Raw genomic sequence first — 20,922 nt, 5'->3', positions numbered from 1 at the left:
TATTAACTTTTATGTGTTTTTAGAGTGCTGTTTTACTAGCTTTAGGTGCAGCTTTTAATCACACTATATTGCTTTTTTGGGCTGTACATTGTATAGAGATTTTGGAAACATTAAGAGGTATATAAGTGCTTTTGATGAAGTAATAAAATAATATAATATCCAGGGGGCTGAATTGTGCTTTTCTTTTGAATAGCAACAGCAGACCAAGTAGTTTCACATTCTGTTGTCAATTAATTAATTGAAATATAGATAGCCAGTGCTCTTTTTGAGGTGGTATGCGCCAGTATCCTGTACTGCCACCTCTTTTCTCTCTCCCCCCCCCCCACCATCTCGCCACTGCCACTCACCTGCCCACTCACGGCACCTTTGCCACTTCCTCTGCTGGTTGCCATCACTTCCCCTGGCTGCAGGCATGGCCTCCCAGAGTCGCTTGGGTGCAACCTTTTTATGATCATCAGGCACCTTCCTGGTGATTATAAAAGGGCCAAGCCAAAATGCCTCTGGGAAGCTGTGTCTGCAGCCGTGGAATGTGGTGGCAGTGGAAGCAGCAAAGGTGCGAGGCGGGGAGGGATCAAGCAGGTGGGCAGGCAAGCAGCCGGCGGGGAATGATGGTGGCATGCTGCCAGGGCCGGATTTAGGTTTGACGAGGCCCTAAGCTACTGAAGGTAATGGGGCCCTTTATATGTCCAGCTGTCCTTTGTCAACAACAAATTGTTCCTATTTTTTTGTGTGTTGAATATATGCTATATAGTGATTTATGGCCCTAATAGGTATCTGAAGCCATTTGCACAAAACAAAATACGTATTTTATCAAAGTAATTGTTGAACTGAAATACAATTAAGAAGTTTATCTTATATTTTGGAAATGTACATCCAGTTCTTTTTCCTTTAAATTTTTTTGGGGTCCCCAAGAGAATGGGGCCCTAAGCTATAGTTTGTTTAGTTTATACGGAAATCTGGCACTGCATGTTGCGTACCAGCACCTATTTTTCTTGGGGGGGGGGAACCACTGTAGCTATCTACTGTAAAAATACAAGCATTACCTTTAAAATGTAGCTATGGTCAAAATAATTAGTACAAGGGTTCCCTGTTTTTTATTCATTAAATAAGCACATGGACACTTTGATTGAAAAAGTTTCCATTCTGGAAATGTTTAATGCATATTTTTCAAGTGTTGTGTACAGACTTCTACATTAGTAGAACTTTTAAAAGTCGCTTGTATTAAGATGAATAAGGTTTTAAAATGGGATTGTTAAGAATACAAGGTTTTATGGACGTGCATGAATAAGAATAAAACAATGGAACCAAGGGGTGGTGGAGGAGGATAGTCAATTGAGTTGAGATTTATGATTTGATTTTTTGTTTGTGATGTGTGTTTTTTGTTATTATAAAATTAATAAATTGTATTTAAAAAGAAGAAGAAAAGGTTTCCATTCTGATTGACAATTTCTCTGCACACAAGCCCTTCACTGGGTATGTATCACGACTTGAGAGCAAATAATTTCTCAGGGAATCCCTCCAATTTGACTCCATAATGAGACCACTGTACTTCCCACACATGTCCTCTTGCCTCTTGAAGTCTGTGATAGATATACAGTGGTACCTCGGGTTAAGAACTTAATTCGTTCCGGAGGTCTGTACTTAACTTGAAACTGTTCTTAACCTGAAGCACCACTTTAGCTAATGGGGCCTCCTATTGCTGCCATGCCGCCAGAGCACGATTTCTGTTCTCATCCTGAAGCAAAGTTCTTAACCCGAGGTACTATTTCTGGGTTAGTGGCGTCTGTAACTTGGAGCGTATGTAACCCGAGGTACCACTGTACACCTAGATGTACCAAAACCTCTTCTCTTATGATATGCAAGTGAGGCGCTGATTTCTGGTACAGGTAGCCTTAACAATGAACAGGGGCTACTAGTGTTGACTTCTCAAGTTGTCCGCTTCCCATTTGTCTGTAGGATGATGAATTAGAAATGTTCTTCTATGGATTAACACTTGAGTCCCCCCCAAAAAAGCACAAATGGAGGTTTGCAGCTTTGAGTCCCATTAACTATCTGTAGGGCCTGATTGCAATTCTGTGATCTTGCCTTTTACTGGGAGAAGATGCACTGGTTTTCACAGGAGGAGAGGATGCACTTATTTTTGCTTGCCCTCCTTATTCTCTTTGATCCCCACTTCCTATTGTTACATAAAACTACTTACTGGAGTTCTGTGTTTTAAAATGGCATATTACTACTTTAAGCACATCGCCTTGATGCGTCTATTGAAAGTGGCATGAAAGTTGTTGCTGATGGCAAAAAGGAAGGGGGTGTTGGCAAAGGGAGCAGAGGAGGAAGCAGGAAAACGGGGGAAGCAGACGGTCTTTCTCTCACTGCCCCACTAAAGAGAATTTCTGGGCTGCCATCTGGAAACCTCAGAGCATACCTGCTATTTGTATGAACTGAGATATGAGTGGTGGAGCTGTCAGCGATATATGGATGACACCCAGCTTTATCACTCTGTTCCATCTGGATCAGGAACAGTGCTATTTTTCAAGAAAAAGAGGAGCCAGAACTCACCATGAACACCTCCCTTGTTCTCTTATAATGGCAATGGCACCCACTTGAGAGGTGCTGTAATTGAGTTCTGGTGAGTTCTGGCTGAAAAAAAGCCCTGGTCATGAGAGAAGGTCAAGGTATTTGTTTCCTTCTCTGCTTCTGGGCATTATGACATCCACATACACCCTCCTTGTGCCTGCCAAGACTTCCTGCGTATTCTCTTCCCCACCTTTTAAAGCAATGTTTGGGGCTTTTTGAGATGGCCTGCTTTTTTCTCTGTATTCCATTTGTTTTGGTGTATGTCTTGTCTGTTGCTTGGGAGTGGGGGTTCTGAACATTGGAAATTTTTCTTCTGCCGTATGGATATTTTGTGGTGCCTTCATATATTTCCATGTGTGTCCCTGGACTCAAAAAGTTTGGGGAGCCTTCCTTTACTGCACTGTGATGTTTTCCAATTCCAGGGACATCTGTGCATCTCTCTACTGTCAATAGTTTAAGACTAAACATATAGGGCCTGATTAAAACTGATGTGTCTCTCTTACATACTTGCATGTACACACCCCTTCATCATTCCTCCACGCTTTAACAAATCATCCAGGAAAACTCAAATATGATGACAATCCCCAGATAGATTGCACATACAGTCCACCCAGACTGCATAGTTCCAGTGCAGTGTTTTTAAATGCTCTCCTATCTATACAAAATTTTGAATGGCACTCTAGGATGCAGATTGAAGTTAAGCTGAATAGAAGGAAAATAGCGCTGAGTTTTGAAGGACAGAGCTAGAGAGAGGTGTTTGAGCTTTAGGAATATCTGGTTAAATATTTGCCAGCAGGAAAGGCATTGTGCAGAGCTCTTATGAGTTCTAACATTTCAGCATGGGGGCATTTCCATAAAACATACAAAGCCTTGGGCAGTTGCCTTGTCTGGTCCATTACTAATCTGGCCTCAAACACATTGTCCGGTTTGGCAGAACTGACTTTTGAGATTCACCCAATGCCTTTTGGCCTTCAGAACTGGGCCACATAGATTCCTTTATTACCTAATTTACATCATTCTCCGTGGGCTGCAGTGCCAATTTATATAGAGAAGCTAAAGCAAATTTTGCTTATATGAGACCACTTCCCTAAACCTCTGGCTGGGCTTCTATAGGGATCTGAAGGGACTGTGGACTTGGGTAGCAGAGCTGTTGTTGAAGGCAAGGGATAGATAGAGTGGAGGGCGAAGGGACCTAAACATGAGGCCTGCAGTAATTGTGAAAGACAAATTGCTACCTTCTTCCTCCCGCCCTTAATATGTATCCTGACTGGAGTGTTTTCAGCTGTTGCTCATCCTCTGGCTTGTCTACATTGGCTTGCAGCTGCTCTCCAGTGTGTCTAATTAGGGTTGTTCTCTCTCCCCCCCTCCCCAGTCCTGCGGCCTCTGTATGCAAAGCAGATGCTCTGCTACTCAGGTGTAGTTCAGTCGGTAGAACATGAGACTCTTGCATTGCAGGGGGTTTGGACAAGATGACCCTTGTGCTGATAAAGGTACATGTAAAGGGGATCTTAAGTGGTCCAGCACAGACTGGAACATAATCAGAGTTCCCACCGGGTGAAATTCCATGATGAAGAGTGTGCCTCTTTTAGGGAGCTTGCCATATACTACTACTACGACTAATTTATCATTATTTATACCCAGTCATCTGGCTGGGTTTCCCCGGCCACTTTGGCGGCTCCCAATCAAATACAGTGGTACCTTGGGTTAAGAACTTAATTCATTCTGGGGGTCCATTCTTAACCTGAAACTGTTCTTAGCCTGAGGTACCACTTTAGCTAATGGGGCATCCTGCTGCCACCGTGCCGCTGGCGTGCAATTTCTGTTCTCATCCTGAGGTAAAGTTCTTAATCCAAGGTACTATTTCTGGGTTAGCAGAGTCTGTAACCTGAAGCATCTGTAACCTGAAGTGTCTGTAACCCGAGGTACCACTGTATTAAAAACACAAGACAGCATTAAACATTAAAAACTGCTCTAAACAGGGCTGCCTTAAGATGTCTTTTAAAAGTAGGATAGTTCCTTATTTCCTTGACATCTGATGGGAGGGCGTTTCACAGCGCGGGTGCCACTACTGAGAAGGCCCTCTGCCTGGTTCCCTGTAACCTCACTTCTCACAGTGAGGGAACCGCCAGAAGGCCCTCGGAGCTGGACCTCAGTGTCTGGGCTGAACAATAGGGGTGGAGACGCTCCTTCAGGTATACTGGGCCGAGGGCCTACTTTCTCTCTGAAACATCTCAACGAGCTTATCTCCAGATAAGATGTGGTGTTTATTTGTGTGCACATGTGCACAAATATTTAAATATACTGATTGGGGTTTTTTTAAATGAAATTCTGGTATTAAAAAAATAAATTTAAAAAATGTGCTTTCCCCCCTTGGGGTGGGATCTGCAGTCTGCAGGGTGGGAAGCTTAGCCCTTCCTTCTCCAACCACAGTCTCAACAAACTTTGCCTCCCTGAAGCTGCTATTAGTCCCCATCAGTAGTTTCCATGCTTAGCACTGGATATATTTTGCCCCCCCCCCCCTGCTGAGTGCCTACGGAATGTGTAACGAGCATAATGTTTTCCTCAGAAAATTTACAGTTTTTAACTGGTGCGGATTTAAGGTGTTGGTTGGCAAATGGGCAATTATTACGAAATCCATATTGATCAAGTTTCCCGAACCAAAATGCATCGTGTGGCATCATCTTGTCTATTCTTGACCTTCAACTGGTTTTTGCATCTGTCCTGGGATCCCTGTTTTATCTACAGGCCCTTTTGCGGCATCAGTCTAGTACTGTTTTGAAGCAATCTCGAGGATGTTTATAGTGTGTGTGTGTGTGTGTGTGGGAAATCTGCTCATTTTCCTGAGCTACTTCCCAGCTGACACTCATGCGTTATTGCGCTATGCCAACGTCTTTCGCTTTTTCTCTTCCATTTACTTTGTTTATTTGATGTGCTTTCCACAAGAAGTGTTGCGCTTAGGATGCCTCATCGACTCATCCCAACCAACTCCATCAGAGCATCAGTGTGTGCAGTTGCTTATTACATGGGTTCCGGGCATCTACCTCAGAGATGCTGCCTTTTCCCTTGTCATTGAAACTCAGATAGGACTGTTCAGATATTGTCAGCAGACCTTCCACTGAATGGCTGACTTTAGCAGGGGGCAGAGCCAGCTGGTAAGGCTGCTATTGTGTATGGGACCAGTAGATGTGTCTTTACTTCCCAGTCCAGTGAGCAGAGGGAAGGGCACATCTGAAAGGAGTTGTGAGCAAGGCTGATGCCATGACTCTTCCCCACTCAACCAGCCCTTTGGTGGGTGCCAAAAACCCATGCAGTTAGTCCCATCTTGGGCTGCACGTATGTTCTGCATCCACTTGCGACTGCGGCATAGGTAAAATGGCTCCCATGTGGGCAGGTGAGCATGCCGACTGACTGCCCCCATAATGTTTGTGACCTTTTGACAAGAGAGGAGGCAGTAGGGAGAGACAAACACACACCTTCCATTTGTTTTCTGTGTACCCAGAATCCTAAATAGATGCAACCAGTGTGGGGACAACCATGGGGCGAGGATGCCATAGACCTTATTTACAAGTTAGCAGCCATTGCACAGGAGCCATCTAGTAGCTGCTTTGGGATCACAGATTCCTTTCTGGCATCGCCTGTCACTGTTTTTTCGGATGGAGGCCAAAAGGTGACATGCTGGAAGGGAATATGCCCTGTGGACTTGAGCCCAAATGGCTGTTTAATGCTCGCCGAATTTGAGTGTGCTTCTGCTGAGGATGACAGAGGCCAGCGACTCTGAGGAAGAGAGGGAATCTGTTCCCAAGAATTGTATTTATTTTGGTGCGGCACATGGAAGACAACGAGCTCTGGGGCTGGGTCAGAACATAGAACGGCTGTGTGTGTGTAGGCAGATGTGTGGCTGGAAACCTGTGATGCCACAGGCTTTGGTGTCGCAGAAAAAGAGGATGAATTGGAGGCATCCGTGACATTGGCACATTAATATGATTAATGACACAGCTTAATTTGCATGGGTGATTCATCTGTACACAAAAGAGAATTCTCAAATTAGTGGCTTTCTGGCAAAGGCAAGTGACTTTGAAAGGATTTGTCTGAGAGGGAAGAGCAAGAAAGGAGGAATTATTATTCTTATAATTATTATTATTGTTATTATTGAAAAATTAAGAAAAGGAATAGTGTTGCTGTGCATTCTTCTGGATGAGATCTAATGAGATTATGACCCAAATTGGAAATATTTAATATCTTTTATCACTATAAATTATGTATGCACAATCTGCTTAGCTGCCTTCCCTCCCATAAGTCAGGGATGACTTAATTTGACTCTAAGACAGGGATTAATATCATTTAGGCCTTTTCTCTGATTACTTTAAAAACACAGCTGAAATTATAATGAACTGCCCAAGTCAAAGAGATACAGCAAGTGATGCTGTAACTTGACTGAGAAATCTCTTATGTAAGCCACAAGAGGGCACCCTTGCTACGCTAAACCCAGACATCCACATCACATGCTTGCGGTGTTTACTCTTAAATATATATATATATTATAGAAATGCAGTTATTTAACCTGCTTTTGATTTTTTTAAAATAAAACCCCCTAATCCTTAGCCCCAGGGTTGTTTGAAACACCAGTGATCATAGAGTTTATAGTTATATGCTGCCCCTGGGTAGCTTGCTTTCGATGCAATAAAAGAAACCAAACTTTTGTGTGTGGATTCTGTATGGAGTAATGCCTGCTATGTGCTACCAAGGCAGACAACATACAGCAGCACAGTGGGCAGATAGGTGCAAGCTGTGTTCCTTACAAGTGTCTTCAGGTACCTTGAGAACAGTGCATGAGGAGAAACAGTGCATGAGGAGAACAGTGCATCAAAGAGGAGAAATTAAGAAAGAAGGAATTTTTGTCTTTTTATATGTGCTTTTTTCTTTTTTGTGTTTAATGTTTGTTTTTCTGTATTTTGTAATTTTGTATTTTCTTTTTGTTTTTTGTATTTGTTTAAACTTTTTTTTATGGATAAAACCTAATTAAATATTATACATAAAAAAGAGAGAACAGTGCATGAGATTTCTGTTCCTGCTAAAATACAGAATAGGCTTTCCTTTCACTAGCTCAGGAATCGGACCACCACTGGTGATCTCTGAACCATCTTGGAGGTGGAAGAGGGGCACAGCTCAGTTCAGGGGCAGGCAGGTTCATCCGTTTCTGCTCAATTTTAGTTTTGATTGTGTTCATAAATCTGTTCCATCCCAGACCTAGTCCTCTCCATCTCAGGTGAATGTAGCATACTGCATGGCTGAGTGCTAGGCAGAACAACGTAATGTATGACCAAAGAACTTGAGGATTTCAAGTACAACAATTTTCGTACTCATGGAAAGAAGAAGAAGAAGAAGAACTTGGATTTATCACTACCCGAAGGAGTCTCAAAGCGGCTAACAATCTTCTTTCCCTTCCTCCCCCACAACAAACACTCTGTGAGGTGAGTGAGGCTGAGAGACTTCAGAGAAGTGTGACTAGCCCAAGGTCACCCAGCAGCTGCATGTGGAGGAGCGGAGACATGAACCCGGTTCCCCAGATTACGAGACTACCGCTCTTAACCACTACACCACACTGGCTCTTAAAATAGAACCCAGTAGGACGCTCAAAATAGGACCCAGTAGGAATTGCTGTGGTAGAAAGTTGCATGCTTTTTGTGTAATACTCAGCAAGGGTACCAAGGTGGGTGGTACACAATGGAATTTATAGAGGACAGAGATAAGCCAAAGAGATAAGCCATGAAGCTGGTGGACTCTTCGTTGTTAAAGCTTTTAACAAGGGAGACAAATCAGGCGATTTCCTACTTTGACAGAGGCTCAGGCTAGATGCCCTTTGAGATCTCTGCCAACTCTGTGACAGCTAAAAAGAAAAGTAGCCACCAAATTCAAAATAAATATGGCTTTGTCCACTATGTGCTGTGGTCCAGCGACCAGGAATTACCACCAGATTCTACAAAGTGAGCTTCTCCAGGTAAGCCAGCTGGCCATTATTCATGGTAGAGGGCCGGCCCTACCATTGGGCAGAATAAGGTTGCTGCCTCGGGCGGCAGAGGTTGAGAGGCTGGGGAATGGTGGTGAGGTGTTAGAAGACAGAGCTACGTGTCCCCTGTGTGGCTAGTCTTCCAGTCTCAAATCCAGTGTCCTATCCCCAGTGTTGAAACAACAATTCAGCTGCCAGTTCTGCAGGCTTCCATATGCGCGTTGTTTGTGTGAGGGGCACATTGCCTTTTGCCGACAAGCCAAGATGTCTTGTGTTGCCCCAACTGCGTTAGATGTAAGCAGTTCTTAAGCTCCTTAATTCCTTGTTTTTACTCAATGGGAGTAGCCACCCATTGAAACAACAAGTTCTGAAATCTGGTAGGAACATACGACACTGTCTTACACTGGGCAGATCACTTGTCCTCCCCAACTAGCAGTGTCTACTCCAGCCAACATGGCTCCCTGTTACTGGACTCCAGCATCCATCTAGCAGGCCATCTAACCATCAGTTGGTCAGAGTGTGGTTCTCCTAGCCCCAAGGTCGTAGGTTTGATCTCTTTATGGGATAGCTGTATATTCCTGCATTGCAGGGGGTTGGACTGGATGAACCCCAGGGTCTACAATTCTGTGATTCTGTGATCAGCCTGACAGTTGAGTCAGTGGTCAGGGATGATGAGAACTGTAGCCCAACAATATCTGGAAGAAGAAGAGTAGAAGAAGAGTTTGGATTTGATATCACTACCCTAAGGAGTCTCAAAGCGGCTAACATTCTCCTTTCCCTTCCTCCCCAACAATAAACACTCTGTGAGGTGAGTGAGGTTGAGAGACTTCAAAGAAGTGTGACTGGCCCAAGGTCACCTAGCAGCTGCATGTGGAGGAGCAGAGACACGAACCTGGTTCACCAGATTACGAGTCCACAGCTCTTAAGGCAGCATGTTGGCCTTTGGATGTTCTGGCTAGCAATGGCTCTCCAGAGAGAAGGCTTTTTAGGACTCAAGATTATCTAAACAGAAATGCTAAGGATAGAGCCTGAAATCTTTCACGAGCAAAGTGTGTGCTCCAGACAGTCTGAATCATGTTGTGTTGTGTTAATTGTGTTGCCAAACCCACCAGACAAAGATGTCCAAGCAGTTCAAGGAGGAGATAGCAGCTGAACCTACTTTTGCTACAAGCTTATACTTGATTCAAAAGAGACATTATATTTGAATGATGTTGTCACATGAGGATTACAATGGCAAAGCGAATAATGCACAGAGGTTATGAGCCCTCTCTTGTTTACTCACGAGTAGTCTTTCTTGAGCATTCAATGGGATTTATTCATTGTATGTAAATTTGGGGCCAAAGTCCAATTAAAAAAAGCCAGTCCAGTTTTTGTTTTTTTTAAAGTAGAACAAAAACAGGGATAATTAGGCCTTTAGGGATTTATAGCTAAATATCCATTACAGTTCACATTTGTTTAGCCCATTTAAAAGGGCAAACTCGGTTGGACAGCAGGTTAATGGTAAGTGGGTTTCCGTTTTTTAATTCATCACTTACTTGCCTTGATGGTTTTAAAATCTACCTGATCAGCAGCAATTTGAGGTGTTTTGTCTCCCATCCTTTGCTTGTTTCCTCTGAGCTCTTTAGAATGTTTAATTCATTTACATAAAAGTTAAGCAGTAATCCATATCTTTTGTGCTCTTGTTTTAACAGCCCTCGTTCTGTAATAGTTAAAAACGCAGTGTGCCTGTTTATTTCATTGATATAAATAAGGATAAGTAAGCAGTTCTTAAAAGGGAGAGGGAGAGAAGACGGGGCACTTCTTTTTAAAGAGGCACACAAGCCGGGGAACAATTTAGAATTAAATCCACATTCATAAATTCCTTAATTGGCATAGTCATCATCTTTAATTGCTCATTATAAAGGATACCATAAAATGTGATGGGAGTAAATTGTTAGCAGATGATATTATGGGGGGCTATAAAAATGCATTTTGTAATATGTAAATATTGATGGGGGGAACGTTCAGCATTTAGCGGGAAGAAATAATGTGATTTAGAAAGTGATTGTAATCAAAAACTAAACTGCAGCTCTTCAGCTATGAGCACAAGTCATTTCATTGGAGAACTGGCACTGGAATCTCATGAGCTACATTGCAACTCCATTATCTTTCTAGGGCACAAATGCACAGTTGTTTGTGAATCCCTTTGTCACCTGAATGCCCGCAGCTCTGGTAAGCGTGCGATGTCAATGCAAAGGGATACAGAAAACTGTGTCACACAGTCTCTTATGTATTGAGCATGCTGCGCTGTGATCAGGCTTAAGTAGCATTCTAAATGCCCTGTAGCTGTGGTGGCCAGCCATACAGAGCAGACGTCTCTCAAAAATACCACTAAGGAGAGAATTCAGTCCTCTTATAATGTGATTTGAATTTCTGTGTGGTGGGTGGCTGGGGGAACAGTTGAGGAGGGGGTTCTTCAGCAAGAAGCAAAGAGTGGAAGAGGAACCTTCTTCGAGTTGTCCCCCAGAGTCTTAGAAAATGTACTGTACACTTTGTTGATTTTTAAATGTTTTTCTGTCATGTTTAGAAACTTAATTTATTGTTCCTTCAATTTTTGAAATGCTCTTTACAGTATGTGTGACTTTAAAGAGCACTTAATAAACTCTTGTTGTACCAAATTTGGCTTTGTTTGGACTTTTTTGACCATAGGAACGCATTAATTGAATTTCAATGCATTCCTGTGGGATTTCGTGCTTCGCAAGACGAAAAATTCGCTAGACAAAAAACTCGCGGGACGAATTAATTTCGTCTTGCGAGGCACCACTGTAAGACCTGTAGACTTTCTTCATAGAATGTTGCTGTGGAATTGTCTTGCTCTGAAGACGTGGCGCTGTGCAACAATAGTTTTACAAAGTTTCTACCAGCACCTGTCTAAGCCCTCGTTAATTGCTGCCTAATTTTGTTTTTTCTCTAGACCCTGGATGTGGAGGAAAGCTTGGGATATGCAGAAATGCTTGTGCCTATTTTCAAATGGGAATTTGGATTTACTGCAAGATATGTACACTGATAAATCTGTTTAACTACAGTCAAAACCTGGAAAAGGCGCTAAGGTAAGGGGAATGCTTCATCTTTTTAATAGACTATGAGGATTCCTGGAATGTCTGATGGGTAATATTAATGACCTTCAAGTGACATTACACAGGTAAATGATTTGGGAGGGTGGAAAAACATGATTTGGAATGCATTTTTTTTGGAGCACTGTTGCTCAGCTCTGATTACCTGGTTCTAAAGATTCAATCCTACTTTTTTCAGAGTTGCTTCTTGTTCCTGAGAGATTTCTCTTCATATTCCTGGGCTACAACCAGTACCAAATTTTGAAAATACCAGTGTAAATCTAGAAATATTCTCCAAGCCCAGATATGCAGGAGCAGGGCCGCCACTATCAATACCTGGCATCCTTGGGCAGTTATCAGAGCATCTGAGCCAGACCCCAACACCAGGATCTGCTGCCCCCATGGATCCTGCTGCCTGAGGCAGTCACCTCACCTTGCCTCATGGGTGGGCCGGCCCTGGAGGAACTATTACACAATAGACATTATAATTGTTTTTCTGGCCTGTCACTCTGAGCTGCACGAAGTGGCTGGATCTTGGCACTCCTTTCCTTTCTGACAATGCTCCCAACCTAGCATCACTCTGAGGAGCTCTGGGGAAATTGAAAGGTTGGCTAGACTTAGTGTTGCCGCCCCAGCCAGGTGTGTCCAATAGGGTCCTGACAGAGGAGGATGACCACTGGAGGACACTTTGTCCAGGTCCTCTTCAAACCTGGAGCCAGCCCTGTGCATGGACTAGTTACTCAGTGAGGGCAAGGCACTCTGCAGATGTCCAGAGGCGCTTGCACCTTCATTATGGCATTACATGCTGAGTCCTGGCCTTAAAATGCATTGCAGAGGGGTTGAGCTCTTGTTAGGGCTGTCTGAAATTGTGTCCCTGGCTCCATACAGAAAGATTGAGCAAAGCCAAAGCTGGGACTTGCTGGGATTCACAGAATTTATGTTCTCCAGTCATCTGCATGATACTGCTTAAGAGACAGCAACCCTTTCCATCTAGGGGCCTGACCTCCCATCTCACCACCACACTTATCACAGGTTATAGTTCTGGTTCATGCCATGGAATATCTAATTCATATTGTGGCCACATTGTTGCTTGGATGTAAGCCAGTGTCCTGCTCAGCCAGAAGGTCCAGATGGCAAAGCAGCAATCTTTGGCCGGGGTCCAGAGCAATGGTACTTTGGATGTTTTCATGCCACACAATTTCCATTCTGTCCTTTTAAAATCTCTTTCCTTCTCTCTTCCCTGTGGCATCATTTCTGTAATTTAAAATCAGTGTTGTTCAGGTTTTCTAGACCTAGTACTAGGGATAATTCAGATGAAAATGGAAACGGGAGCACAAATTCCCCATCTTTACTCGTTTGTCCCATGTCTGGACTGCAAATCAACCCAGTGAATATGATCAGTATTTGCTTCTGCTGCTGTTGCTTTCAATCTGCCACTGATTTTTTTTTATATGTGTTGGAAGCCACCCAGAGTGGCTGGAGCAATGCAGCCAGATGGGCAGGGTATAAATAATAAAATTATTGTTATTATTATTATTATTATTATTATTATTATTATTATTATTAGTGATGTGTAATTGATTGCATCCCCCCATCTGCACTGTGTTTCCTTTGCCTTGAAATGGGTTGGAATAATGTCAAAACTTATGTCATCTATGTCTCAAATTACATATATTATGCTGTTATGTAACTTGTCCACAGCAGACATCAACAAGAATAGCATAATTCTTGACGGAATACAAACTGCAGCAGAAAAGAAACAGCGCTGCAAGTGATGAATATAGGATAGAGTGGAAAATGATGCCCAACCCATAAATCCAACCACTAAAATGAAAATAAAAGTATCTCTCTTCATCAGGGGTTAGGAACTAGTGTCCCTCCATGTGTTCTTGGACTACAGCTTCCATCATCCTTGACCACTGGTTATGCCGGCTGGAATGGATGGGAGTTGGGATCCAACCGCATTAGGAGCACCACAAGTTACTCCCCTCCCCTCTCTCTCTCACACACAAACAAACCACTTTTCGTCATCTTTCATTTCCCCAGAAGATAGTCATAGCAGTGCTGGCTTGAGCTACCTTGGCTGATCCGTTGCAGACCAGTGATTTGAATGGTCTGTTCCAAAACGTTACTTAAAAGAAATCCCATGTACTTTATTTGTATGTGTGTGTTGTAAAGATCTCATGCTGAGCCATGCCCAGAATCACACCCAGAGACCCTTCCAGCTGTGTATATGGAGGAAGCATCAGCTGCTATTCTGAATCCCTTCTTATTATGAGACATGGCTGGTAGCGAATTGATCTTGGCTTAGGTGCAAATGTGATTCCACCCCCTTAAGTATTATTTTTTTAAGTAATCCATTCCAATTAATTTCCAGTCTGTCACCAGCCCCCCCCCCTTTGCAGCTTTCCCTTTTTCTTTTACATTACTCCCAAATTATATATTGTCCGTCTCACTCATTGTCTTCCTTTCCCCCACCCCTTTCCCGCTGCTTGCAGGATGAGGTCCTGTGCCAAATCAATGCTTCCGTCTCAGTGGCTGTTCCTGGCATATGTGTTAATGGTGTGCTGTAAATTGTTGTCCGCGACTAGCCACCATCCCCGGGGGCACCCAGGTAGGAGCTTTTAAACTCATTATGCGCCGCCGAGGCCAATTAATAACACTCTCTGAATGTTAGCGTCCACTTTTTAGCCATGGATAATTGATGAAGCTGTTGACACTGCGCTGCAATCGGAGCAGGAAAGGTTATGAACACATGTGTACGGAAAAAGAAAGAAAGAAAGGGATGAGTTATTGCTCAGATTTCAAAAGAGTTCATGGTAACGTTTATGTCGGGCAGTTTCCCAAGTGATTTCAAAACATCTTCCCGGTTTGGGGTGTTTTTCTTTGTTTCTCCTTTGTAACCAAAAGGAAAATAGGTCTCAGTTTCATATAGCAGAAAATAAACCCCTTTGTTACAGAAAATGAAGGTAGGTAGGGTGGGGGGGGGGGAGAAAAAATAATAATGATAGCTTACTAGTGATGTTTCACATGTTAGTTTCCTCTCCTTCATGTGATAAGCTGATTACTCTAACAAAATAAATTCCGTTTTTAGAACAGCTGTGACAGCCCTGCACAGTTGACAGGCTCTGTAGGATGTGAAAAACAGACCGGGTTTTCCCAGATGAAGATATCAGTTATGGGGGGGGGGGAGAGAGATGCAGTACCTGGGTTAAGGAATCTTCCGAGAGAGGGTTTGGTAGGTAGGAACCTCCTGAGACCACTTGCTCACCAACCTAGGGATTTCAGCCAGAATCATATGCATGCCCAAATCAGTTGAATGTGGAAGACTGTGTCTCCCCACAGTGTCTCTTCTGTGGGCTGTGGGAACCGCCAGCCTGCCGAAGCGTGCTCCCTTTCTGTAAATGAAAGCTACTTGGCTGTAGAAGGTTTTGGACTTTGAGCCATAAGTGCTTGCCAGGCAGGACAGAACCATTTTGCTCGCTTCCCAGTAGGCGGATTGCTGTTGCTTACCAGGAGAAGGCAGGGTTAGGTGACAAAAATGGCTACTCTGCAAGCAAACTTCCAGGAGCGCCAGATTGGCTCTGCTGGTGCATTTGCGCCACGCTGACCTCCCTGCTGCCATGCCACTGCTAGTAATTAACAGGGACCCCTACCTGCCAGGATGGTAGCATGGCAGCCCTGCCCCACCAGGATTTCTGTATTTCCCCTTCTGTTTGCTTGGCCTTTCCTGGGGTTCAAATCCCTGTGGACTGGTAAAGAGTGCCTTGAGCCTCACTTGAGTTGCAGGGGTTGTTGTGGGAATAAACAAGACAGACTTTTCAAAGTCCTTTGTATGGTGTGTGTGTGTGTGTGTGTGTGTGTGTGTGTGTGAGAGAGAGAGAGAGAGAGAGAGAGAGAGAGAGAGAGAGAGAGAGGAAGTGCAATGCTCACTCCAATATTCTGAGAAGCTCTAAACTCCAAAGGTGCAACACTTTCCCAAGTGTGGTTTCTTTTGGACGATGTTCACTGGAGGTTTGTTGTTGTTTGAACTTATTTGTGGAAGCACAGTAGCCACCAATAACCTTTTCCTCCATTAATTTGTCCGGTCCTCTTTTCAAGCCATCTGAGCTGATGATCACTACTACATCTTGGTAGTGGGAGCAAAATTCTATAGTTTATGTGCAGTGTGAGCAGAGCAACTGCCCCGAATCTCCCAACATTCAGCTTCATTTGGATGTCTACAAGTTCTAGAGTTGCTAGGAAGAGAGAAAAGTTTTTCTTCGTTCACTTTCTCCACCCCATGCATAATTTTATACGCTCCTATCATGCTCCCCCTTTATGTGTCTTTTCTATAAACTAAAAAACAACAACCCAAATGTTATAGCCTTTTGCTCACAGGGGTGTCGCTCCATCTCCTTGATCTTCAAAGACGTGAATCCAGAGCGGTTGTCATTTTTGTTTGCTAATATGGGATAAAGATGCTTTTTAATTATGGTGCTGGAGGAGACTCTTGAGAGTCCCATGGACTGCAAGAAGATCCAACCTCTCCATTCTTAAGGAAATCAGCCCTGAGTGCTCACTGGAAGGACAGATCCTGAAGCTGAGGCTCCAATACTTTGGCCACCTCATGAGAAGAGAAGAGTCCCTGGAAAAGACCCTGATGTTGGGAAAGATTGAGGGCACAAGGAGAAGGGGACGACAGAGGACGAGATGGTTGGATAGTGTTCTCGAAGCTACAAACATGAGTCTGACCAAACTGTGGGAGGCAGTGGAAGACAGGAGGGCCTGGCGTACTCTGGTCCATGGGGTCACGAAGAGTCGGACACGACTAAATGACTAAACAACAAGAAAGCGACATGATTAGCTTAAGTCAATAAATATGTCCCTTTGAGTGATTATCTCTTTTGGAAAGCCTTTTCATGTAAGAAGGTTTCTTAGATCAGGCCATACTATTTACCTGCTTGGTCCACTATTGTCTACTCTGGCAGGCACTGACTCTCCAGAGTCTCAGGCAGGGACTAAACCTGGGACTTCCCCCACTGGATGCTAGTTTGTGTTAACACTGAGTGCAGCCTGGGTCCCTAGAACTGCATCCTTGTCATAAAAAAACATGCTGACGATAAACACTCCGCCCCCCAAGGAGGAGGGATCCTGTTCCTTGTTCTATGACATAATGCTGTGCAGTACCTATGAATATAAGGGGACGTGGGTGGCGCTGTGGGTTAAACCACAGAGCCTAGGGCTTGCCGATCAGAAGGTTGGTGGTTCGAATCCCCGTGACGGGGTGAGCTCCCGTTGCTCTGTCCCTGCTCCTGCCAATCTAGCAGTTTGAAAGCATGTCAAAGTGCAAGTAGATAAATAGGTACCACTCCGGTGGGAAGGTAAACGGCGTTTCTGTGTGCTGCTCTGGTTCACCAGATGCGGCTTAGTCATGCTGGCCACATGACCCGGAAGTTGTACGCCGGCTCCCTCGGCCAATAAAGCGAGATGAGCGCCGCAACCCCAGAGTTGGTCGCGACTGGACCTAATGGTCAGGGGTCCCTTTACCTTTACCTATACCTTTACCTATGAATATAGCACTCTAGCACCACCTTGTGACTATTTATAAGCATCACAAGTGTTACGCCACAGCACATTTATTATTTTCTGCATTGCTACCCCATTCTTCAGCCAAAAGGGCTCCCAGAGGCAACTTACAGAGGAATAATAATAATAATAATAATAATAATAATAATAATAATAATAATGATACAGCCCTTGCCCTTAGACATACAATCAAAGAGACAAGGAACAAAAGGAAAAGGGGACAGGGAAGGAGGAGGAAAAAACCAAGCCTAGGCAACAGTTCTTCACAAAGTTCTTAAAAGGATCAGCTGGGTTGGAAATAACATAGGGTAAGGAGGAGGTAAAAGCATCTTATGTCTCAGCAGAGCCAATGGGCTGGCCCTGCATCGCTTCTGTACCTCTGCTGTGGCTTAATGGAGCAGCTGCTGCCAGGCCACATATGAGAATTTGTATTTCTAAACCGCAGTTTGCGTTCCAGTCCAGGGTACCAACCACAGAAGGAAAACCGTTTATTTAAAACAGGAAAGGTCTTGACATCCTGGTTATTCTGAGAAACCTGGAAAGTTTCTCCATACGCTTAGGGAGTATGGAAGGGGTGTGTTTATAGTGGCTGCCTGTGTAGGGACCCTTTGTTGTTACCACAGCAACGAGATGAATAAACAAAACTCCAAAACTTTGAGCAGTGAAAATCTGCCAAACAAATGGTGGGACCAAAATAACCTATGCAAATGTATGCAAATCTGTTTCTTTAAACATTATCCCAGTTGCAGAAGTGGGGGGTCCCAGAATAATTTAGAGCTTAACTTGGGTGCTGCACAAAAACTGTAGTTTTTTCTACATTTGTCATGTTTACATATAGTTTTATGACAATTCAGCATTCAGTTAATTAGTGTGGTTTGGGGGTTTTTTTATATAAAAAAAATCTGTACCATCTGCTTTGGTACCATTTCCGAAATCACCTCATTTAGAGGCAAGTTTCCATGTTAAAAATAAACTCTTGGGAGCCTCAGTTATTATCACATTGCAACAAAAAATATATGAAATTGCTGGCATCAATTAGCACCTGAATACCTACTACTTTATCCACAAACACTCCATAACTGGGAGCCCAGCGACATGGTGATAAGTTGCTGGCAATTTCACAAGGTGGTGATTGGTGCGTGAACAATGTCTGAATGTGTAAACTTATAAGAAGCCGTCACTTCATGGTCTCATTTTCCTCCCCATCCCCCCCACAAAAAAGTCAATGGTGGCTATTTATTTCTTGAAAATTTCCAGCTACTGTTAATGAGCAAAATTAATTTGCATGTTTTGAGCACACCCGCAACCCCACAGCCCATCTTGTTAACCTCAGTTTCCACATGGTCTCCCAATTCCGTTCAGTTTGCATTTTCTACCATGCAAGAGAATTAGCAGTGGCAAAAACATGTTGACTTTGGAATTTGTTTCCAACCTAGCATTCAATCACGCCCCTTTAAAATTCATTCTCCATCCATTCCCAGGGGAAATACCTGTGATGGGAAGATGATGATGATGTCTTTTGTGTGCATGCAAGATGAATGCTCATTATACACAGCACAAATTCTTTAACTTTTACTGCTCAAGACTTTGCTTGTATGTGGGGTTGTGCTATTATTATTATTATTATTATTATTTTGGTAGGGTTAAGATTGATTTTTAGCCATCTCAGTAGGCACCCTCTTAATATTAAAGTGTTTGTGAAGTGACAACAACTTTATGTGAATGAAAAATAGATGACCGTAAGGTAATTGCTTCTGGAAGCCTCAAGGAATATAACAAGCAATACCTTGTTGCCGTTGTTAATTTTGTTCCTTCTGAAAAATTGAAGCAAACTTCAATTGAAGCAAACTTCCCTTGAACAAAAGGGAAGACTGATGTTTACCTGCTATTTTCTGTCTCAGAGTGTCCGCACCGTCTTGACTAAGCTGCTGTGATGTCACAGAATGTTCACAACATTCTAACTGTTCAGAATGTTGAAAGACCACGAAACCTTTGCAAATGAGGAGCCCAGAGCCATTGGCAGAAAGGAGCTGTGGGCGCAGAGCAATGAGGGAGGCTTGTGGCTAAAAGTGAGAAGAGGCCCCAAGATCAAGAGGAGATAAGGGACAGGGGGAATCTAGGAACTGTAGTGGCTGAAGGAAGGGAATAGGGCAGGCTATGGACTGAGAAGCAGGGGAAAACAGATAATGGAGGAGAAGGGCAGGAGGCATTGTATGATTTGGCAAGAGGACATTGAGGACAGGGGGAGGAACTCTGAAAACTGGGGATTTTTGCACTGTGCGCCTAAAGGCAACAAGTAAAGAGAGGTAATAGTGAAAATGCTGAAAGTCACGTTTTGATTTGTATGACTGCTATTATGCATGGCTACAGGTCTCTAGTTACATATTCTGTGGCTGCATATAGCCATACAGATGCAACAACAGACTTGTATAGTACACTTGCTTGGTACATTGTAATTGTCTTCTGAGTATTGCAGCTAATATGCGTAGTAGGGATTTCTCAGGGGTTTGAACAGGGACACTTGCAATTAAGATTGGGGCAAACAGTCCTGCTTTGATAGATATAATTGTATATTACGGACCCCTGTGAAATAGTATAGTTTAGGATCTTTTGAGAACTGCTTCACAGATGGTAACTTGTAAGCAAACACAGTTTGTGACATTGCACAACTGCATTGCTGATAATGGGGTGTATCTGTTAAGGCATTAGCTATAGCTTCCAATTTACTGACTTTGTGGAGCTTAAGTCAAGATGAGATAGACTTAACTCTGCTCTTAATCTGGTGGGCTTTTAAAAAATTATAATTGAGTAGTATCTGGTGAGGACTGATCCTTCTTTCCCAAAGTGTTCCAGTGTGTTAGATCAGGGTCTGAAGTGAACTCTATGTGTACATATCATATATTTAAAGCATATGACTTCCCTTAAAGAAACTGGGGAACTGCAGCTTGTTAAGGGTGCTTGGAATTGTAGTTCTGTGAGAGGTAAGCAACAATTCCCAAAGAATCTTGGGAATTGTAGTTTACCTCTCACAGAACTACAATTCCCAAGATTCTTTGGGAAAGTTATGTGCCTTAATGTACGGTGTGTGTGCAGGCCCAGTCACTGTTTCCACGACATTGTGAGGCTGTTCTTCTCAGCCCTCCAACACAAAATCAATTCACATAATTGGGGGGAGAGGTGTTGGGTAAAAATCCTGTTGCTGATACTCAGGTTTCAAAGCAACAAACAGAAGGAGGGCTGCTTCAGCAAGACATAAAGGGCACATCAACAGACCTGAACCTATAGCTCAATTCTCTCTTCATCATCTAATCAAACAACCACATCATGACATTGACATCTGGAGATAGGAAATATGTGTCATTTACAGGGCAGGGGGTGGGGGGTGGGGGAACTGAGCTGCAGTGAATGTCACCTTCCCATCACCCTCCCCTGGCTATCTAGAAAAAGTACAAGCATTTGATTTCATAGCCTTTCTCCACCTCCTTACTACCACTCTGAAGCTAATTTAAAGTAAGAGTTCCACGTGATAACTACACATCTCTCTCATTTGTAAATCTAGGAGAAAATGCTGTTTCTGCTTCTCTTTTTTAAGGTGGCAATGACATTCTGTGATTTCATATCCAATCTGAGCAATAGCAGTCATAACCTTTATAAGGCATTTAAAACACACAGACATGACTA

General features: G+C 43.3%; 1 protein-coding gene across 1 annotated transcript in view; it reads left to right on the top strand.

Annotated features, from left to right (window-relative positions):
* TAFA4 (TAFA chemokine like family member 4) overlaps positions 1-20,922 on the top strand; it is a 128,696-nt gene that overhangs the window by 33,635 nt on the left and 74,139 nt on the right. The window contains exons 2-3 of the mRNA XM_081184387.1: positions 11,535-11,670; positions 14,172-14,287. Coding sequence (XP_081040513.1) covers positions 11,591-11,670; positions 14,172-14,287 — 196 coding nt within the window. The 5' untranslated portion in view covers positions 11,535-11,590. The remainder of the gene's footprint in view (positions 1-11,534; positions 11,671-14,171; positions 14,288-20,922) is intronic.

The sequence above is a fragment of the Podarcis bocagei genome (genome assembly GCF_964188305.1).
Source record: "Podarcis bocagei genome assembly, chromosome: 2".
NCBI classification, from domain to species: domain Eukaryota; kingdom Metazoa; phylum Chordata; class Lepidosauria; order Squamata; family Lacertidae; genus Podarcis; species Podarcis bocagei.
Note: the sequence above shows the minus strand (reverse complement) of the source record. Positions and strands in the feature narration are given on the sequence as shown.